Genomic DNA, 22489 nt, shown 5'->3' with positions numbered 1-22489 from the left:
ACTCCTCGGTGGCCTCCGATGACGTCGCTGATTTCCGAGCGACATTTCCAGTTCTCTGTCTGCCAGACCCCACAGCATGGCCTCCAAGAACTCTCTTTTCCACCTCGATATCGCTTCGACATCTCCCTCAGTCTCCACGCTCCTCTCACGGACCACCACCTCCTCCTCCTCGACAGCAATATCCAGTCTAATCTTTCCATGCAGGTCTTTTCACCCTGTAGAGCCTCCGACGCTTGGGCGCTCCCACCAAGCAGCTCACAAGCGTCCTTAGTTCATGGGGGGGGGGAGTCGTTTCCAGCAGCAGCACCTCCAACCAGCGTCACCTTCGCCTCTCGGTCCCGTCTCTCCTCGTTCTCTCCTCCCTTCAAAGCTCCGCTCTTTTCAGTATCAATCTCTCCCCCCAGTCTCAGCTACAGCCTCCCGTTGTAATCAAGGGGAGCCGCCATTCCGCCGCAGCCCAGCTGCTTCCTCCACAAAATCTCCATGGCTGAGATAGATTGAAACAAACGCCACGAAGCAGGGTGCAGCAAGATCTTCCCACGCTGAATAAAAACAATCTCTGCTGAACTCAGACAGCAGGCAGCATGCTGCGGGGCTGTGAACAACAAGCTGTGAACAACAGGCGGCTCGGCCAAATCCCGCGGTCGTCGTTTCCGGAGCCCAGCTGACCGAGCCATAAATTATGGACAAACGAGTTGGGAATTTCCCCAAGCTGCCTCTGAAACCCATCCGGGTCCTGGGGTATGAAATCCATTATGTGCCTGGGGCAGAACCTCCTAATTGGTTCTGCCTCCCTGCGGTGGTAGTCACTGTACAGCTTGCATTGCCCAGAACATTAGGGAAAATCCACCCAGTGTTCCATTGCGACTTACTATAACTGGTGACATATCTGAATTAAGGCCACAAACCCTACCACCATCTCTCCCCCTTGTAATAGAAACATAGAAACATAGAAGTCTGACGGCAGAAAAAGACCTCATGGTCCATCTAGTCTGCCCTTATACTATTTTCTGTATTTTATCTTAGGATGGATATATGTTTATCCCAGGCATGTTTAAATTCAGTTACTGTGGATTTATCAACCACGTCTGCTGGAAGTTTGTTCCAAGGATCTACTACTCTTTCAGTAAAATAATATTTTCTCATGTTGCTTTTGATCTTTCCCCCAACTAACTTCAGATTGTGTCCCCTTGTTCTTGTGTTCACTTTCTTATTAAAAACACTTCCCTCCTGGACCTTATTTAACCCTTTAACATATTTAAATGTTTCGATCATGTCCCCCCTTTTCCTTCTGTCCTCCAGACTATACAGATTGAGTTCATTAAGTCTTTCCTGATACATTTTATGCTTAAGATCTTCCACAATTCTTGTAGCCCATCTTTGGACCCCTTCAATTTTGTCAATATCTTTTTGTAGGTGAGGTCTCCAGAACTGAACACAGTATTCCAAATGTGGTCTCACCAGCACTCTTTATAGTGGGATCATAATCTCCCTCTTCCTGCTTGTTATACCTCTAGCTATGCAGCCAAGCATCCTACTTGCTTTCCCTACCGCCTGACTGCACTGTTCACCCCATTTTGAGACTGTCAGAAATCACTATCCCTAAATCCTTTTCTTCTGAAGTACAGTGATCCCCCGCTCGTTGCGAGGGTTCCGTTCCAGGACCCCCCGCAACGAGTGGGTTTTCGCGAAGTAGCGCTGCGGAAGTAAAAACACCATCTGCGCATGTGCAGATGGTGTTTTTAACTTCCGCAGCGCTAGCGAGGAGCCGAAGATTGGGGGCGGCACGGCTGTTTTAAAACGTCGCCGCCGGCATGGGGGGCTTCCTAGCAGCCCCCCAAACCCGGGTTGGGGGTCCGGGGGGTGCTGGCAAGCCCCCCATGCTGGCGGCGACGTTTTAAAACAGCCGCCCCGCCCCCAATCTTCGGCTCCTCGCTAGCGGGCTTTCGAGATGAGTCCTGAAGCGAATTCGCTTCAGGACTCAGCTCGAAAGCGGCGAGAGCTAGCGCCCAGCCCCGTGACATTCGCTTTCCTGCCGCCCGCAGCCGAGTGATCCTGGGCTCCTTCGCAACCTCGGAGAGCTTCCTGGGCATGAAAGCTCACGAAAACCAGGAAGCTCTCTGAGGTTGCGAAGGAGCCCACGATCACTCGGCTGCGGGTGGCAGGAAAGCGAATGTCACGGGGCTGGGCTCGGCTCCCCCCCCTTAGCAGCCCCGCCGCGGAACGCTCCATTCTGTTCCCTGAATGGAGACCGCCGGCCGCTCAATCAGGCCGGCAGGGAACAGAATGGAGCGTTCCGCGGCGGGGCTGGGGGAGCCCAGCCCAGCCCCATGACATTCGCTTTCCTGCCACCCGCAGCCGAGTGATCCTGGGCTCCTTCGCAACCTCAGAGAGCTTCCTGGGCATGAAAGCTCACGAAAACCAGGAAGCTCTCTGAGGTTGCGAAGGAGCGCACGATCACTCGGCTGCGGGTGGCAGGAAAGCGAATGTCACGGGGCTGGGTTCGGCTCCCCCCCCTTAGCAGCCCCGCCGCGGAAGGCTCCATTCTGTTCCCTGAATGGAGACCGCCGGCCGCTCAATCGGGCCGGCAGGGAACAGAATGGAGCGTTCCGCGGCGGGGCTGGGGGAGCCGAGCCCAGCCCCGTGACATTCGCTTTCCTGCCACCCGCAGCCGAGTGATCCTGGGCTCCTTCGCAACCTCGGAGAGCTTCCTGGGCATGAAAGCTCACGAAAACCAGGAAGCTCTCTGAGGTTGCAAAGGAGCCCACGATCACTCGGCTGCGGGTGGCAGGAAAGCGAATGTCACGGGGCTGGGCTCGGCTCCCCCCCCCCTAGCAGCCCCGCCGCGGAACGCTCCATTCTGTTCCCTGAATGGAGACCGCCGGCCGCTCAATCGGGCCGGCAGGGAACAGAATGGAGCGTTCCGCGGCGGGGCTGGGGGAGCCGAGCCCAGCCCCATGACATTCGCTTTCCTGCCACCCGCAGCCGAGTGATCCTGGGCTCCTTCGCAACCTCAGAGAGCTTCCTGGGCATGAAAGCTCACGAAAACCAGGAAGCTCTCTGAGGTTGCGAAGGAGCCCACGATCACTCGGCTGCGGGTGGCAGGAAAGCGAATGTCACGGGGCTGGGCTCGGCTCCCCCCCCTTAGCAGCCCCGCCGCGGAAGGCTCCATTCTGTTCCCTGAATGGAGACCGCCGGCCGCTCAATCGGGCCGGCAGGGAACAGAATGGAGCGTTCCGCGGCGGGGCTGATAAGGGGGGGGAGCCGAGCCCAGCCCCGTGACATTCGCTTTCCTGCCACCCGCAGCTGAGTGATCCTGGGCTCCTTCGCAACCTCGGAGAGCTTCCTGGGCATGAAAGCTCACGAAAACCAGGAAGCTCTCTGAGGTTGCGAAGGAGCCCACGATCACTCGGCTGCAGGCGGGAGGAAGGCGAATGCCACGGGGCTGGGCTCGGTTATCCCCTCGGCTCCCCTCCTACCAGCCCCGCCGCGGAAGGCTCCATTCTGTTCCCTGAATCACTTTGAATCCAGCAGCTTCTGCTGGATATGGGCGGTGGGTGGGATGAGCGGTGAGGAAGCCAGGGGCTGTGGCAGCTCGCCCCCCCATCGCCCATATCCAACAGAAGCGGCGGGATTCAAAGTGCTGGGGTGGGGGTGGGTGTCCCGACAGCCCCCCACCCCAGCACTTTGAATCCAGCAGCTTCTGCTGGATACGGGCGGTGGGTGGGACGAACGGTGCGGAAGCCAGGGGTGTGGCAGCTCGCCCCCCCCATCGCCCGTATCCAGCAGAAGCGGCGGGATTCAAAGGGATTCAAGGCTAACTTCTGCGCTTGGCTTGAGGACTCAGCTGGGAAGCGGCACGGGTGTTTTAAAAGGTCTCTGCCGGCATGGGGGGCTTCCTACCCCCCCCGAACCCCCAACCCGGGTTTGGGGGGGTGCTAAGAAGCCCCCCATGCCGGCGGAGACCTTTTAAAACACCCGTGCCGCTTCCCAACTGAGTCCCGAAGCCAAACGAACCCGGGTGGCCGGGCGAGCAGCGAGCAAATGGCGGGTGGCCAGGCGAAGGGCGGGCGAACGGAGGGCGAGTGGGTGCTGGGGGGGGCTTCTCGCCCTCCCGCCAGCAAGAGGGGAAAGACCCAGGGAAGCCGCCCAGCAGCTGATCTGCCCGGCGGGGAACACCATCTACGCATGTGTGGCCATAGGAAAAAAGGGCGCACATGCGCAGATGGTGTTTTTACTTCCGGGTTGAAAAATCGCGATGTAGCCCATTCGCAATGGTCGGGGACGCAATAACCGGGGGATCACTGTATTTGCTAACACAGAACTGCCAATACAATACTCAGATTGAGGATTCCTTTTCCCCAATTTACCTATGGGATGGACAGGTCGATGTGTCTTGGACCCTAAAATAATGAAATTAATGGTGCACACACCCTTACAAAGAAGGAAAAAGGCAAGCTGCATATCCAGGGCACCTAACACCACATGTGATCAATGCATTAGTAGGGTATCTTATGGAAATAGAAAATTGAACATTTTTCTACATACCAATAATCTTCATTCCCAACCAATAAACCAGGAGAGCTCCTATATATGAAAACAAACAATATGATATATATAAAAATGAGAAAAATAAAACATGGTGTTCCAATCCCCAGGACCCACAGAGTTTAACATCACCATATGCTGGAAAAGGGGACAAAGAAGAAGATGAGTGGTTAAAATATATTAACAGCACAAAGACGTTACAAATTAATGCCTGCTCAGAAGTGCAATTAGAACATGATGCTTGCATGGTTTGGGGGGCACATCCACAGGAAATACCATGCAAACAAAGTTGGGAAACCACTTATGAGCATAATTATAAATATTTGTGCAAAAGTAATACTAACTGGGAGACGGGGAATCCACTCTAAGGTGTGTGGCTGCATGGTCACGCACCCAACAGGAAACTCCTGTGCAGCATTTTTCAAAGCCGCACAGCCGGGATGTGTAGGGTGGGGAGGAAGGTAACTGTGGACCTTGCAGGGGTTGCTGAGGGATTAGAGTTTGAAGATGAACGGGATAACTTATTTCAACGACAGCGAGAGATCAGAGTAAAGAGAGACAAATGGGAGACTCAAAGACTGAGCTGAAAGTGCTGAACCAGTGGAGCCCTGGCATAGTTGTATAGGAACTGTAACCTAATCTCCAAATTCCCTCCAATTTGCTGTCCAGCTGTTTTTTTCTTTGTGACTTTGGGAGAGCGCTGGAGGAAAGAGAGGAGGGAAGTGACGTCAAGCAGCTATAGAGAGACTCAACAATGCAGGGTATAGGTCTCTTTGAGCACAGAGTCTGGATTACTGTGAAACATTTCGTCCAATGTTCCATCAGGGAAACTAATGAAACAAGATCAAATCTCTGTTCTGTTCTATTCATTCTTCATTCTATTCTATTATTCTATATACTCTATTCTTATCTCCTATTCTATTTTGTTCTGTTCTGCTCTATTCTAATCTCTATGCCAATCTCCGTTCTGTTCTATTCATTCTTCATTCTATTTTATTATTCTGTTCTGTTCTGCTTTACTCTATTGTAATCTCCATTCCAATCTCTGTTCTGTTCTATTTATTCTTCCTTCTATTCTATTATTCTATTCTATTCTACTCTATTCTACTCTACTCTATTCCACATTCTATTCTACATTCTATTCTCTTCTGTTCTGCTCTAATCTCTATTCCAACCTCTGTTCTGTTCTATTCTATTATTCTATTCTGTTCTGTTCTGCTCTACTCTAATCTAATCTCTACACCAATCTCTGTTCTGTTCTATTCATTCTTCATTCTATTATATTGTTCTATATATTCTACTCTGCTCTATTCATATCTCCATTCCATTCTATTCTATTCTATCTTACCCTACCCTACCCTACCCTACCCTACCCTACTCTATTCCAATCTATCCCAATCCATTCAATTTATTCTAATAGTATGAATTTTGGCATTAATCATTTGTTCTACATAATTAATATGAATATATTTACTTTTTTTGAGAGTGTGGTTTCTTCTTCTACAAGATAAATATCATCTTGTAGAAGAAGGATTTTACAATTAATGACTGAGTAACCCTGAATTGTTATTTAGTGATTGAGATAGTAATTATTTTAACTTTAAAACATTATGGAATATGTTTTAAATGGAAAATCTGAATATTTATCATATGGAAGTTTGATTTAAACAATTGTTCTAAAAAAATATACGAAATACTGTACCAATTATGAAGAAAATTATAATGATATTGTAATGAAGAAGATAACAGGTTTGATTAGATGCCTAATGATATTTTAGACGTTTTTGGTTAAGATAAAAGAAGGAATAAAAAAAAGATATTGAGGAAGAGATTTAGGAAGGGGAGGAACTAGTAGGCCAAAAAATGGAACGGTGCAAGAAATAAAAACCATTCTGTGAACATAATATAATAGTTGGGAGCAAATATATCTTATAAATCTATTATTTCCACTCATAACAAATTTAGTTAACAAATAAGTTATAAACAAGCTTAACATGGTTTTTTCTCTTGCATATCGGCTGATCAAAGTTTGCCTATTTGTAGTCTTCTGTTCTTTAAATTATTGATCATGCTAATTTCAGTTGGAATCTTTGTATGCTAGTGATGTCAATAATTAGGCAACCAGAATAACAGAATAAAATAGTAGAAAGGGACCTTATTCTGCTCCAGCACCAAGCCCCAAATAATTATGCAACAAGTGAAAAAAGTCAGGTGCTCAGGCATCATCCCCCTTTAGCATTATATAAAACAACTATGGGGTTATACTATGGTTTTTTTATGTCGGATCACCCTGGTATATTGAAGGAACGTCACAGTTCCTTTTTGCCTCTAGGTCCAACCAAGGGTCATTTCAAGGCAGTTAATTTATTCATAACCGACTAAATATATTTTTGAATGTATCACATGGGGGGTTTTGCTGAATTTTTAAAATTAAGGGAGACTAGGATGGCACCATTTCGGCCTTGTTCTACTCTCCCTTAATTTTAAAGACATAAAAAACATATGGCCCCTCCCTGGTACAGAACTGAAAGGGATCAAGTCTGGTGGCCTAGAGGTTAATTTTCTGCTTCACAAGGCAGAAACTGCCGGATCAAATCCCAGCAAGGGTATGGCTACATGATGAGGCCAGAGCAAGGCCGAAATAGCGCTACTCTAGTCTCCCTTAATTTTAAAAAAATTCAGCAAAAACATGTGATACATATATTTTTATACATATATATATATATATATATATATATATATATATATATATATATATGTCAAATGTTTTTTTTAGCTGACAACTATACAGACACATGCAGAATATAGTTGTCGGCTATATATAAATTAACTGCCTTGAAATGGTCTTGGGTTGGACCTAGAGGCAAAAAGGAGCTGTGACGTTCCTTCAATATACCAGGGTAATCCGACATAAAAAAGCACACACACACACACACACACACATATATACATATATACATACATACATACATACATACATACATACATATATATATATATATATATATATATATATATATATATACATATATATATACATATATATATTGAAGGAACGTCACAGCTCCTTTTTGCCTCTAGGCCCAACCCAGGGCCATTTCAAGGCAATTAATTTATTCGTAGCCAACAAATTATGTTCTGTGTGTATCACATGTTTTTGCTGAATTCTGCCTTGTAAGACAGAGAATTAACCTCTAGGCCACCAGATCTGATCCCTTCAGCTTTGTACTAGGGAGAGGCTATATGTTTTTTCAGTAAAAAAGGAAGGGTGTGGCTAGCTGATGAGGCCAGAACAAGACCGAAATGGTACCATCCTAGTCTCCCTTAATTTTAAAGTTTCAGCTAAAAACATTTGATACATACAGAATATAGTTGTCGGCTATGAATAAATTAACTGCCTTGAAATGGTCCTGGGTTGGGCCTAGAGGCAAAAAGGAGCTGTGACGTTCCTTCAATATACCAGGGTGATCCGACATAAAAAAACATACAGCCCCTCCCTGGTACAAAGCTGGAGGGATCAAGGTCTGGTGGCTCAACTGCTAAGTCTCTGCCTTACTAGGCAGAGACTGCCAGATCGAATCCCAGTAAGGAAGGGTGTGGCTAGCTGATGAGGCCAGAACAAGGCCGAAATGGTACCATCCTAGTCTCCTAGTCTCACTTAATTTTAAAATTTCAGCTAAAAACATTTGCTACATACAGAATATATATGAAGTAACTATGACTCTCTTATAGTATAGTTACAGAGCTCGAACGCCTCCACGTGGCGACCGCCGGGGAGGGATCATTACGAATCCCGAGCTAAGATTCGAGCCACCCCTCTACCTGACATCAACAGGCAGAGAACTACAGTCGGTTAACAAATTAACTCAAAAAGTCCTAATCCCTCCGGACGATGGACTCCGACTGCCGAAGGGACAGCAGCCCAGATAGATTGGAACAACAAATGTACCCGTGCCAATGCGGCGAGCAATTCCAAACCAAACGTGGCCTGGGGATGCATAAATCACACAAGCATCCGGCAGAGGTGAACGCACAAAGAGTGGCAGCCCTGCCCCCAAAACAACAGCGCACTGATAAGGCATGCTAACAACTATTGGGTAGCTGGAGCCCAGAAAAAGAGTATGATCACCAAACTCATTCCACAAATTCAGCAAAAAAACATGTGACATATATATATATATATATATATATATATATATATATATATATATATATATATATATATATATATATATATATATATGATGGTCTTGGTATATTCGGGTTTCTTCCCGTATAGGATTTGGAAAATTCCAAATCCTACACGGGAAGAAACCCGAATATACCAAGACCGTCATACCTGTACCCGTGAAAATCTACGAAAACACACACACACACACACACACACACACACATATATATATTTGTTTTCGTAGATTTTCACGGGTACAGGTATTACGGTCTTGGTATATTCGGGTTTCTTCCCGTGTAGGATTTGGAAATTTCTGGCGATGTTTCGACGAGGTCCCACTCGTCATCTTCAGGCTGGTGTTTCTGTCCTTGTTCTAAGGCAAATACTCGTCGAAACGTCGCCACACCCTTTCTTTACTGGGATTCGATCTGGGAAGCTTCTGCATTGTAAAGCAGAGAGCTAGCAATTAGACCCATCAGATCTGAATCCTTCCAGCTCTGTACCAGGGAGGGGGTATATGTTTTTTCTTATGTCGGATCACCCTGGTATATTTTTGTCGGATCACCCTGGTATATTTTTAAGGAACGTCACAGCTCCTTTTTTTGCCTCTAGTGATTTATGCATCCCCAGGCCACGTTTGGTTTGGAATTGCTCGCCGCATTGGCACGGGTACATTTGTTGTTCCAATCTATCTGGGCTGCTGTCCCTTCGGCAGTCGGAGTCCATCGTCCGGAGGGATTAGGACTTTTTGAGTTAATTTGTTAACCGACTGTAGTTCTCTGCCTGTTGATGTCAGGTAGAGGGGTGGCTCGAATCTTAGCTCGGGATTCGTAATGATCCCTCCCCGGCGGTCGCCACGTGGAGGCGTTCGAGCTCTGTAACTATACTATAAGAGAGTCATAGTTACTTCATATATATTCTGTATGTAGCAAATGTTTTTAGCTGAAATTTTAAAATTAAGTGAGACTAGGAGACTAGGATGGTACCATTTCGGCCTTGTTCTGGCCTCATCAGCTAGCCACACCCTTCCTTACTGGGATTCGATCTGGCAGTCTCTGCCTAGTAAGGCAGAGACTTAGCAGTTGAGCCACCAGACCTTGATCCCTCCAGCTTTGTACCAGGGAGGGGCTGTATGTTTTTTTATGTCGGATCACCCTGGTATATTGAAGGAACGTCACAGCTCCTTTTTGCCTCTAGGCCCAACCCAGGACCATTTCAAGGCAGTTAATTTATTCATAGCCGACAACTATATTCTGTATGTATCAAATGTTTTTAGCTGAAACTTTAAAATTAAGGGAGACTAGGATGGTACCATTTCGGTCTTGTTCTGGCCTCATCAGCTAGCCACACCCTTCCTTTTTTACTAAAAAAACATATAGCCTCTCCCTAGTACAAAGCTGAAGGGATCAGATCTGGTGGCCTAGAGGTTAATTCTCTGTCTTACAAGGCAGAATTCAGCAAAAACATGTGATACACACAGAACATAATTTGTTGGCTACGAATAAATTAATTGCCTTGAAATGGCCCTGGGTTGGGCCTAGAGGCAAAAAGGAGCTGTGACGTTCCTTCAATATACCAGGGTGATCCAACAGAAAAAACATATAGCCCCTCCCTGGTACAAAGCTGAAGAGATCAGATCTGGTGGCCTAGAGGTTCATTCTTTGCCTTACAAGGCAGAAGCCCCAGGATCAAATCCCAGTAAGGGTATGGCTAGTTGATGAGGCCAGAACAAGGCCGAAATAGTGCTATCCTAGTCTCCCTTAATTTTAAACATTCAGTTAAAACATGTGAGATATATATATATATATGTATATATGTTTGCAGTTTTTTCTTTTTGTTCTGTTTTCTGTTACCCATGCATGGGGTTTTTTTTGTATATAGCATAAGCAACAGCTTTTTTAAAAAAATTCAATAATTTTGTGTGACCCTGGAGGGACATGAGCCGCCACTTAGTGCAATCCTGGGGAAGGGAAAGAGGAAGCATCCCTGAGTGGACCTGCCATTTTGGCGAGGCTTTGCTGGACCTCTGTGGTGGAAGGGCAGCAGCAGTGGCAGCCAAAACAAAGGGTGCTGTTGTTCCTCTCCAGGCTGTAAAAAGCAACCTTAGTCACAAAGAAGTAGCAGTCTGATGAAGATAGGATACATACCCAATATGAAACCTCCCATCACCGCTGCGTTGTAGTGTTGTTTTTCTTCACTCGGTGTTCCCACTTCATGCAAAGAAAAAAAAAGCCTGGTCTGATCTGGAGCTGAATGTCATTGAAAGCAATGCTGTCAGCCTGGAGCTTTTCATTAACTGGGCAATGAATTGAACCCCCTCCCCAGTCACATTCTGAGTGGGCAACAAGTTTGTGAGTGGGGGACAAGGGATGTGAACTTTCAACTGGGTGGGTTTCCCAGTGCAGGTGCCAGGATGTCTCCAGAAATAAATTGGAACTTTGAGGAATACTTTGAGTTCTGATTTAGTTTGGATGCTACCTGGAACCTTGGCAGTAGAACTCAGGAATGAAGGGGAAAGGAGAGTAAAATCAGGAGGGAAAGAAGGTAAAATCAGATGAGGGGGAGGGAAGGAAAGTGAAAGGATGAGGAAGGAAGATAAATTCAGGAGGGGAAGGAAGGTAAAAGAAGAGGGGAAAAGAAGGAAGGTAAAATCAGAGGGGGGAGGAAGGAAGGTGAAATTGAAGGGGGGGGAGAAGGAAGGTAAAATAAATGGGGAGGAAGGAAGGTGAAATTAAGGAGGGGGGAAGAAAGGTAAAATAAGAGGAGGGAAAAGAAAGAAAAGTAAAATCGGGAGGGAGGATGGAAGGAAGGAAGGAAGGGATAAGGATGTAAAGGGGGAGTGCATGATGTTGGGTTAGCCACTCCAACCCTGGTTTTGTGGCTCTCTGAGTTTTGTTTTCCATGGAAAATGAGTCCAAATGGATCTTTGAGTGTTTAAGATTGCTGACCCCTGCTCTAGGCCACTTTGGGAGCAAGTGGTGGGTTTTGCTGGCATTTCATATTCAGCACTGCTACATATTCAGCACTGCAAGATGCTGTTACTCAAGGTTTTAAATTTTGGAAAGCTCGAGATGGAGGAATCAGGCCAAATAATGGAACGCTACTATTCTGTAGGGTCTAAAAAATGCCAACAATAAAAAAGTAAGGTAATTAGCAAAAAGAAAATGATTGTTTCAAAATAAAATAAGATATACTGTATGTTTAAAGAGTATCTATGGAGATTCTTGGTCATCCAAATCATGGCCATCCCAAAAGTATTTTTTCAAGAGGCAATTGAACTTTCTGATTTGTTTTTGTTTTTTGAAGACCTTTCATTTCTTATCCAAGAAGCTTCTTCAGAACTGGAGAAGTTTGGATGAGAAGTGAAACATCTTCAAAGATATGAAGAGCAGACTATATTCAGTATTTAAATATAAGTGAAGCTTTTGATCTGCAAAACAAACTCTTATGATTCAGGCTGTTGGAAGATGTATGATGCAGATTGTAGGAAATACCATATTTTGGAGTATAAGACGCACCTTAATTTTGGGGGCAGGAAAAAAGGGAAAAATAATCTGCTTGCCAAGTATTTATCTGATAGTCCTTAGTCTGGTCATCTTTAGCACATTAGTTTGCTGGTTTTGAGCATGCATGCTTGCTTTTTATCTGTTGGTTGGGGATGAAAAACAGTTTCTAAAACACTTCACTTCTCTCTCTCTTCAGAGTGAGAATGAGAAAAGCAGACACAGGGAAGATTGCTCTGCTAGCAAGTAAAGAAGATCACTTCACTCGTTAGCACCTCATTAGGGTTGAAGAAAGGTGGAAGATTACTTGCTAGCAAATCAGGGAAGATTGTTTCACTGGCTAGCACCTCATTAGGGCTGAAAAAAGGCTTCTAACAGAAGCCCAGTTGATTCTTGAAGGGAGCAGCAGTGAAAAAAAGCAGGCAAAGGGGGAAGATCGCTTAGCTAGCAAACCACAGAAGATTGCTTCACTTTTTAGCTTTTACTCGTTAGGGCTGAAAAAAACTTTGTAAAAGCTATATTCAGAGTATAAGAACTGTATTTTGGAGGTCTCTGTGTCTATCTTCTGCTTAGGACTTTCTAAGTTTGACTTAAACATCTGTCAACAAAGGTTTCCAGTTTGGGTCTTATCAGAGGTGGGTTCCTCCTGGTTCGGACCTGTTTGCCTGAACCTGTAACAAACCACTGGTGATGTCATGCTGATATCATGGAACTGGTTCAGTCAGTGCTAGTCTGTGGCCGCTGCCATCTTTTTTGGTGTGTGTGTGTGTGTTTTAGCCTCTTTTGGGTGGGGAGAAGGTATGTCTTATACTCAAAAATATGGCTCTTTCAGGCTTATTCAAAAGCACTGTCTTTCATTCAATGTCCCTTTTACTTCTGTTTTTTAAAAGAAAAGCTCTATACTTAAAAGACTGAGTCTGAGTAATTCATATACAGTATCTGCATAATTAACCTTTATGAACATGCAACTTACAGATCAGTAAATCAATTTTTTATTACACTCCTAGACTAGTATAAGAAGAGTGGGATTTAAACAATTTTAAAAGCTAAAAAATATAAAATACAGTTAAAATCATTTTCATTTTAAAAGCAAATGTTTAAATATTAAAAAAGAGACTTATTAAAAAGTCAAAACATTAAATACAAACAAAACAAAAATATATGGCTGACTAAATCTATCATAATACAGAATACCCTTAACTGACAAGTTAAAACTTCTTTTTTTTTTAAAAAAAAAATAGGATTAACTTGAAACTCACAAATGCTTAAATTTCCCTGGTAAGAATGAATTTATCAAAACTAAGATACTGACCAGGTTACAGTATTGTATTTTTAAAGTGTTTGTGGTGGGTGGAGTCTAGGGCTCATATAGGGTATTAAGAAAGAGAGAGAGACAAGAAACAAAGAAACAAAGAGAGAAAGAAAGAAGAATGAAGGAATGGAGAGGGACAAGAAAAAGAGAAAGAGAAAGAAAGAAAAAGGAAAGAGGGAAGGGAGAAAGAAAGAAAGAGAGAGAGAGAGAGAGAGAGAGAGAGAGAGAAGAACAAAGAATTAGTAGTAAATAAATAGACAGGAAAATTGTATCTTGTTGAGGCCTTTGAGGCAAGGAGAGGCCGGGAACCCTAATCCTAACCCTTGATGACATGATACCCTAGCTATTCCCACATGACCATGAAGCCATGCCTATAAAATAAGCCATGCACACATAACCGGCAGTAAAAAAAAATTAGCACGTGCCCCTACTTCATCTAGATAATGTTGTCTACTCTAGAAACAGTAGCTGAATAAAGAAGTCAGATATATCATAATATATTCATTAAAATAGCAAAATAAAATGACTGAAGTTCACTTACCAAAAGTTCCTGTTTTATCAGTAGAGTAATAAGAAATACCTAAAGTAAAAATTTAAAAAACTCAATTGTTTACATTATGCTAGCTAACAATACTGTATGAAAATTTTTGGAAGAAGGATTTATTTAAGTTTTCAAAGAAACCTAACCCTGAGAAAATGGAAAACTCTAATTATGTATTCAAATTTCTCTGCCAAACATTTTTGAAAAGAGGGACAGATTACCCCAGGATCCTATTTTGTGTCTCCAAATCCTAATATGCAGTCTCATTGTAGCTGGTGAATGGGGATCCTGGAAGGCATGAAGAAGAATGCTAATGGACTTCCAGTGGTGATGTCGGGGAGGTGCAGAGAGGACAGATGAGCTCCTTCAATTAATTTCTGGTTTTTTGTGTCTGGGGACCCTTAGAGGCCTGTCATGTTTGGAGAACTCTATGAAATGGAGAGGAAACCCCCCCCATTTCGTCCCCTGTCCAATTGTCTTTCCTTTATCTCATACTGTATATCATATATATTTTCTTCCTTTCATATATCTTCTCCTCTATTTTTACATATTATCTTTATATATATTACTTCATGTCTATTATCTTCCATGTGTATTGTATATTGGACAAATGAATAAATAAAAAAATAAAAATAAAACGATTACTTAAAATAACATTGCCGAGAAGGTAAAGGCTAAAAGACTCATAAGAAAGAGTGAAAGTGAGAGCTCTAGGATGAAAGAAAATAAAAGAAAGTTTAAAAAGGACTAAGAGAAAATAGAATCTATGCTACAGCAAAAGAAAATACAGTAAGGAAAGATAATTTAAACTCAAAGAAAAACTGTGGACTAAGGAAAAGAGAAAGACTTTGGAAACATTAGGAGATCAACAGATTTATGGTATGTGAAAGATTTAGACCAAAGAGATCTGTATAAGAAGAAATGACAGCATTTGGATAACTCAGATTGAGACTAAGACTAAGATTGAAGGCAAGAACACTAGAAGGGATCATCTGAAACTGGACAGGAGAGAGAATACTGAACTTGAGTGACTAAGCAGATTAGCCGATAGAGGCAGGGAGAACTCCGAAGGTGATAGTATGAAGAAGACTATTGGAAGTTTAAGCGGGTAAAAGACTTAAACAACAGTTGCCAAAGTGTAAATATCAAACTGACTATCTATAATAGGCCTTCAAGTAGAAAATACACCAGAAATATTTTTGTTCGGGATTACTAAGGGGACTATAATAAAAAAAAAAAACATTGTCAGCCCGAAGCCAGGGAGAGTACTAGCCATAACAAATTCTAGATACTCAAGGTCATATTTTGTTCAGCACCTGCCCGGAAGTTGATGGGAGCATCACACATGTTGGCAGAACCAGAGTGGATCATGTCAGGACAGAGGATGAACTTGAAACTGGGTGGAGAAACCCAAGGGACTTCAGATTTGGGTTTCTCCTAAGATGTGCTAACATGGCTCTGTTAATAAATTCCAACTTTGAGGAAGGCCATGCTTTGGACTCTAATTTAATTCTTGAATGCTGTTTGGAACCTTGACACACATAAATTATATTACATCTTATAACAGCAGCAAGAATAGCATTTGTACAATGTTGGAGACAAAAAAACTATACCTTCTGAAAGCTTAGTAATAATAGAAAAATATATGATAGTGCCGAAATGGACAAATTAACATTTGAACTAAAAGGGTAAATGGATTCAGAATATTATGCAATATGGAAGAAACGGTACGATTGGACTGAATATAGAAAATGAGGAAAAAAGAGTTAAAATACAAGTAGAATATGAATATAGAAAATGAGGAAAAAAGAGTTAAAATACAAGTAGAAGTAAAATGTACTGTAGGTTTGAAATGTATGGAATATATTTGGATTTGAATGAAAAGATGTGTAAATAATATGTATGGAATATAGTTGGGTCTGTATGTAATGATATGTAAATAATGGATATGTAAATTATTGGTAAATGAGCACAGCTAGGTATAAATCATAGAAATTCATTAAATGAGAAAAAAGAAAAGAAAGAAAGAAAGAAAGAGTGACTTATGACGGCTTTCCAATGACCATTATACTATCCTCGTGGTCAAATGATCAAAATTCAGGCAATTGGCATGTATTTGTGATAGTTCCATTGTCCTGGGGTTATGTGATCATCTTTTGCAACCTTCTAATAAGCAAAGTCATTGTGAAAGCCAGGTTCACTTAACAAGACTTTTACTAACATAAGAACAGGAGTGGGCTACTGCCCAGATGTGGGGAGGAGAATGCAGTGGGGTAGCAAAAATGGAGCTCCACCCCAGAGCATCCAATTTGCACTGAAAGATGTTGAAAGAAAATGCAGGGCATCCTGCATAAGCCACGCCCACAGTGTGGTAGTTGAAATTTTGGTAGCCCTTCACTGCATAAGAACTGCAGTTATTCACTTAATAATTGTGGTTAGAGAGTTTGTAAAATGGGGCAAAACTCAATTAACCCCTATTGTTATGTTCTTGGTTTAAATAAAATAATTATTCTGATTGGTTCCCGCACGGCAAGCTAAATACTGCTGCCAAAATTAAACGGCTGTCTACTATTTTCTAGGACTATAAATAAGGCAATGGAGCAGCCGTTCCCTTTGTTTGGATTAGTGTAGTTGGTTCCTGTTTCAGTTCCTGGCTTCTGGTAAAGCACTGAAGAACTTCAACAGTCTCGTGTGTCCTGACTTAACAGTGCCGACGAAGGAGCTCGAACTCTCGCAACAACAACCTTGCCACGGAAACGTGCATGGCTCAAGCTCCTGCATTTTTTAACTCAGAAAACGAGACATGGACTTGTCTACATGTCCAAATTCCGAATCCTCTTACAAATCTCCACGATGCCTCGGATGACCGGAAGCGTAACACCTATCTTGCTTAGCAGTGAAAACTTTGGGCTCAATTGTGGTTGTAAGTTATGGACTACATGTATGTTATGAAGAAAAGAACATACTTTGTTCTCATTCATTCCAGAATTCAGGAATGAAATGATGAAGTTATAGGAAGAAAAATTTCATTTCAATTATATAAACAAAACTCTAACAGTAAAAGCAATTGGAAATTGGAGTGGAGAGATTTGGGAGTAGGGGACATAGGAAACTATGCTGCATTGAACAGAAGGTTGAATTCAAACATATGGATATTTGCCTTTCTTGAAAACATGGATGAACATAAGAGCTGCACTTTATTAGATCAAATATCGATCCAGCTCACTTCTACCTGTCCTCAGCCAACTGCTAGATCTTTCCAGCATGGCTGGAAAAGTAACATTTTAAGAAAACTAGTCATTGGCACATGCCTGAGATTGTAAAAAAGCCTCTTACCTACAGTTTCTTTTTCTATAATTAGTTTGTTAGCTTCGAATGCCAAGATGCTTCCTTTTGGGATAGTAATCGTTTTTTTCTTATCTCTGGCACCCTAAAAGACAAAATAAAATCTTGGATGAACTGAATGGGATAAAACAACTTGCATGAGATGCATTTTCTTTCCTTCAAGTTTATAATTCACTATACGGATCAGACCTGCAGGTTCAGTTTAACGTAGGCTTCATGAAAGATGCTGCTTTCCACTTTGTTAGATTTTCCAAACATTGTGTTTTCCACAGTTTCTGCTGATGCAGTGACCATGTATAAGTTCCTCTGAAGCTTCTTTGATTGTTTAATAAATGGATGTTCAGTGTTGATTTTTCTAAAAAAGAACACATGCAATTCAATTTATAACCTTTGGTGAGCAAAACTCCCAATACAATAAATATAGGTTCCATTGCAATAAGTAATCCTATATAGTCGATTTCTTTTCCATTTCCTGTGTGTATTTCTGGGCAATGTTCTTTACCATACATAGTTAATGTTTGGAAAGAATTAAATCTTGCTGCAGTTGAAGATGCACAGCTGTCTAAAGCTTTAAATTATATTATATTTTGGACCCAATGACATAGCCCTGAATAAATCTGTAACACTAGGAAGGGTGGAAAGAAAGAGAAGAAGAAGACCAGCAACAATAAGGAAGCTAGAATTGTAGGGTAGTAAATGCACCACAGAAAGATCTAAAAGATTAGGTTGGATACAGATTCTCTAGTATAAAAGCTATGTGATTGTTAAAATTAAAACTAATTGAGGTCAATTAATCATAGACTTCATGTAAAGTACTGTATTAGAAGAATGGAGAACTTGAGGACAATGTTAAATGTGGCTGGAGTCTTTTTTCATTTGCTTGTTTATGTTACTTACTTTTCTTTCATCAAAGAATCAAGGTCTTGGGGTGGAACATGTATCTTTTTTATCTTTACAGACCTTTCATAAGAAATTCTGACACCACCAGTTATTTCAGTACCAGGAATTCCACTAATATTCCCCTTCAGTGTTCCATCTACAGTGTCTTCAATGGTGAATGGCTCTGAATTGTTGCAAACTAGAGAACAAATATTGACAAAAATCACGATGTCAAAAGAAATACTACAGAAACACATAGATATGAGCAGCAGGCTACTATTTTAATGAGAGAAAGGCAATCCTGGCAGCAAAGGATCCTGTTGATATCGAATCAAGCATTTTCTAATCTAAATCAGCACTATCTAATTAATTATAGTTCATACTAAGAGTTCCAGAAAGTGGGAAATACTTCTACTTGCCACTTGGTATATTTTCAGGTTAAACCTCTTGATATCTCTTGAAAAATGCCTTTGAAAGATGAAGGTGTGCTCTAGAACTTGTTTTATCTTTGTCTGTGAATAATAGATAGCTGTTTCACAATAGGTAATATGTTCCCCTCTGCTTAAGATACTGCAAATCTACCTTGACAATTAACTGCTGGGATAAATGGAGTGTTTTGCAACTTTTGATGACAGATATCAAGGGCTATGTTTCCTCTTGTGATACTTGTCACCAAGTCAAGATTGTTTATAGAAAGATTGCTAGTGTTACCCTCACTATGTTTCAACTCTGCCGCACGAATCCCAGCGACTGGTTAGGTCCCACAGAGTTGGCCTTCTCCGGATCCCATTGACTAAACAATGTCATCTGGCGGGACCCAGGGGAAGAGCCTTCTCTGTGGTGGCTCTGACCCTCTGGAATCAACTCCCCCCGGAGATTATGATTGCTCCCACCCTCCTTGCCATTTGCAAACTCTTAAAATCCACCTCTGCCGTCAAATTAAGCACTTTCAGAATTTTTGAAACCTCAGACCCAAAAGATTCACTATTGCTGATCTAGAGTGTTACTTATGAAGAGTGCCTTTGATCAGTTTTAATTGATTTGCTAGCAGTGTTTCTATGTGTAAAAATTTTTTGGAAGCTTGAGTTTTTGGAAGCTTATGAAAAGGGAGCTGCAAATAATATAGATGTAGTTGTTGATGATAAGGGGCAAACTAATAACGAAAATAATGTTCTTCGGGCAATGTGCACAAATGCTCGAAGCTTGAGCAACAAGCTCTGTGAATTAATGGCCATAATATCTAGAGATAATTTGGACCTGGTTGCCATAACTGAGACATGGTTTAAGGATTCTAATGAATGGGAAATATCCATACCAGGATATACACTGTATAGGAAGGATAGAATAGAGAGAAGGGGAGGTGGAGTAGCCATTTATATTAAAGAAAGTCTAAAAACAACACTAATTCAAAATACGTGTCAAGATCTAGAGACTCTCTGGATTTGCATGCAAAATAAAGAAGGTTCTGTCATTAGAATTGGGGTGATCTATAGGCCTCCAGGGCAATCCGAGGAATATGACAACAAGATGGTGGATGAAATTACCCAAATGGCAGTAAAGGGAGATATTGTGGTTATGGGTGATTTCAACATGCCTGATGTTGACTGGAATATCCCCAGTGCCCTTACATGCAAAAGTAAGAATATAGTAGAGGCCTTTACAGGAGCAGCTCTGGCACAGCTGGTTAAGACACCAACTAGAGGGGAGAATATTCTAGATTTAGTTTTTACGAATGGGAATTGGGTTTCAGATGTCAAGGTGGGAGAAAATTTAGGTTGCAGTGACCATCTATGTTTGTGGTTTGATGTAAAAACTCATTGTGAGCAATCCTATAATGCAACCAAAGTATTGAATTTCAGAAAAACAAATTTTAATGCAATGGGAGAATATTTAGATAATGAATTAAAGGGGAGGGATAAAATGGCAGGAGCGAGCATCCAGTGGACTGTATTAAAAAAGGCCATCTTAAAAACCACTGGACTGTATGTAAGACAAATAACTAAAGGTAAAAGGAAGAAGAAACCGCTATGGTTTAGCAATGATGTAAGGGCTATAGTTAATGAAAAAAAGGCTGCCTATAGGAGGTATAAAGAGTCTGGAAGTATAGCTGATAGGGAGGTATATAAAATGAGACAGAAGGAGGCGAAACAGATAATATATGCTGCTAAAGCCTCAAAAGAGGAAGAAATTGCCAAATCTGTAAAGAAGGGGGATAAAACCTTCTTCAGATATATTAATGATAAGAAGAAGAAAAACTGCGGCATCACGAAGCTTAGTACCGGGAATAATACATGCATTAATGGGAATAAGGAGATCGCTGACCATTTCAATAGCTACTTCTCCGTACTGAAGGAGCGGGTCCAGCAGTCACATGGGTTGCTCATGTCCAATCCGGTGGAACTGAGCCTAGTGTTAAAAAAGCTTGCCGGATCCGCCCCTTCCCCAGAATTCGCTCAGTTCGCATATCCTGCGGTTGTATTGTGATAGCTCGTTCAACATTCTAACACCTTCCCTTCGATCTTTTCCTTCAAAAGTAGTAAGAATTGTTTATCCTTATTTAATTACTTGCACTATTAGCGCCAGCCGTTTGTGGCTCGGCTTTTTTCCTTGGGAGAAGTTGCGGTTTCGTTTTCCCCCGGCTGTTTTGCCGTTTACGATCCCCGCTGCCGCTTGTGGATTCTTTTAATCCTTTGGCCTGGAGGTCTTGGTGCAAGTATTGATTCATTGATTCATTATTGTATAAAACGTTAAAGGGCTTAAGTAATACCTCCTGCGGAGTGAGACGCTTGTTCTAGTCTCCTGGACTTAGTCGATCGCTTCCCCTTTAAGAATTTTATTACGGAGCGATTTTTCGGCGCGAAGGCCTTCGCGCCCTTTTTAAAGTTAGGCCTCTCGTGTTGGCCTCCTGCCAGCCGTGTAGGCCTCAGTCCACCGCGTGGATCCCGGAGTGGGCTTTGGGACGCTCAGGCTTAATTCTCCACCGGCTAAGTCTCCAACCAGAGTGCCTTGGTTACTTTAATTAAAGTTTAGGGAGGCTGGCCACGCTGTATTTGGGGGCACGAACTCTGGGTTTGCCCAGATTGTCCTCAAGTCTCAGCAGCTCCGAGGCCTCGGAGCAGGATCCATTCCTCTTGGGAAGGCTTTGAAATTCTTCTCCCTAATAATTCAGTTATTTGGCTCAGCCTGGTCTTCTGTTAATTGTCAGACTATGGCTACTTTTCCCAAGAGAGGCACAACAAAAGGTCCCAGAGAGGCCAGGCCTACAGGCGATGAGATTACCAGTATCCCCCAGGCCTCGACCTCCTCTTCTTCAGGGGCCCGCCCCTCGACCAAGGTCACCAGGGCTGAGAAGAGAAGGGACCTAGCCCTACAAAGAATCCATGACAAATCAGCAAAACGTTTGAAAGTACAGGCCCAAGTACTCAGTAGTCAAGACCCCCCAGAGGCTTCTAGCCTGCCTCCTTCTGGGGTCCCTGTGTTATCTCTGGATGAGCCAAACCTAGACAGACCCCAACCTAACCTATGGGGAATAGGTCCAGAGGAACCAGATATCATTGAAGATTCCCCCCAGCCAGGATCCTCCCAGGCCTTCAGGGATTCTTCTGCCATTCCTGCTGATATTTCTAGTTTACCTCCTGAATTCCAATCTATCTTTTCTGTGTTGTCCAAGGCCATTGATGCTAAATTTTCTACCATCAATGAGCTTCCCCTACCTCCTCCACCTCCTCGTCCCTCCCGCCCCTTGGGTTCTTCCCCAGCGGTTAGAGTTCCTATTCAGGATGATTCAGATTCCTCTCAGGACGAATATGAGGATATGGAGGAGGATGAGGATCCCTTTCAAGGCCTCTCAGATGATGAGGAATCCCAAATAAAGGTTCCTTCTCCAATTACTATTTTTCCTTCTCAATTGTTCAAATCTCTCCTCCTCAAAGCTAGAATTTCTACGGGATTGGCGGCCCAGGAGAAACAGGCCTCCACATCCACTGATCCCCCGGAGGAGAATTTACCTTACTTCACAGAGGAACAGGAGGATAACGAGGTAATTCCTATGCCTAAATTGTTTAAAGATGCCTTACTTAAGCAGTGGGATTTCCCAGCCTCTGGGCTTAATCCCTCAACCAAGGACAGAAAATTGTACAAACTTTCCTCTTCCTATGAGGAGCTCCTATCCTTTCCAAAACCGGATGAAC

The 22489-nt window shown here is 42.7% G+C and overlaps 1 protein-coding gene across 1 annotated transcript in view; it reads right to left on the bottom strand.

Annotated features, from left to right (window-relative positions):
- The window catches only part of LOC139154889 (gasdermin-A2-like), a 57911-nt gene that overhangs the window by 20239 nt on the left and 15183 nt on the right, over positions 1-22489 (bottom strand). Inside the window, exons 3-9 of the mRNA XM_070729948.1 lie at positions 18318-18498; positions 17610-17775; positions 17412-17505; positions 14076-14114; positions 9754-9772; positions 7587-7615; positions 3301-3306 (exon numbers count right to left, since the gene is read on the bottom strand). Coding sequence (XP_070586049.1) covers positions 3301-3306; positions 7587-7615; positions 9754-9772; positions 14076-14114; positions 17412-17505; positions 17610-17775; positions 18318-18498 — 534 coding nt within the window. The remainder of the gene's footprint in view (positions 1-3300; positions 3307-7586; positions 7616-9753; positions 9773-14075; positions 14115-17411; positions 17506-17609; positions 17776-18317; positions 18499-22489) is intronic.

Source organism: Erythrolamprus reginae, chromosome Z, assembly GCF_031021105.1.
Source record: "Erythrolamprus reginae isolate rEryReg1 chromosome Z, rEryReg1.hap1, whole genome shotgun sequence".
Classification (NCBI taxonomy): domain Eukaryota; kingdom Metazoa; phylum Chordata; class Lepidosauria; order Squamata; family Dipsadidae; genus Erythrolamprus; species Erythrolamprus reginae.
The sequence above is the reverse complement of the archived record's forward strand: the minus strand, read 5'-3'. Positions and strand labels throughout refer to the sequence as shown.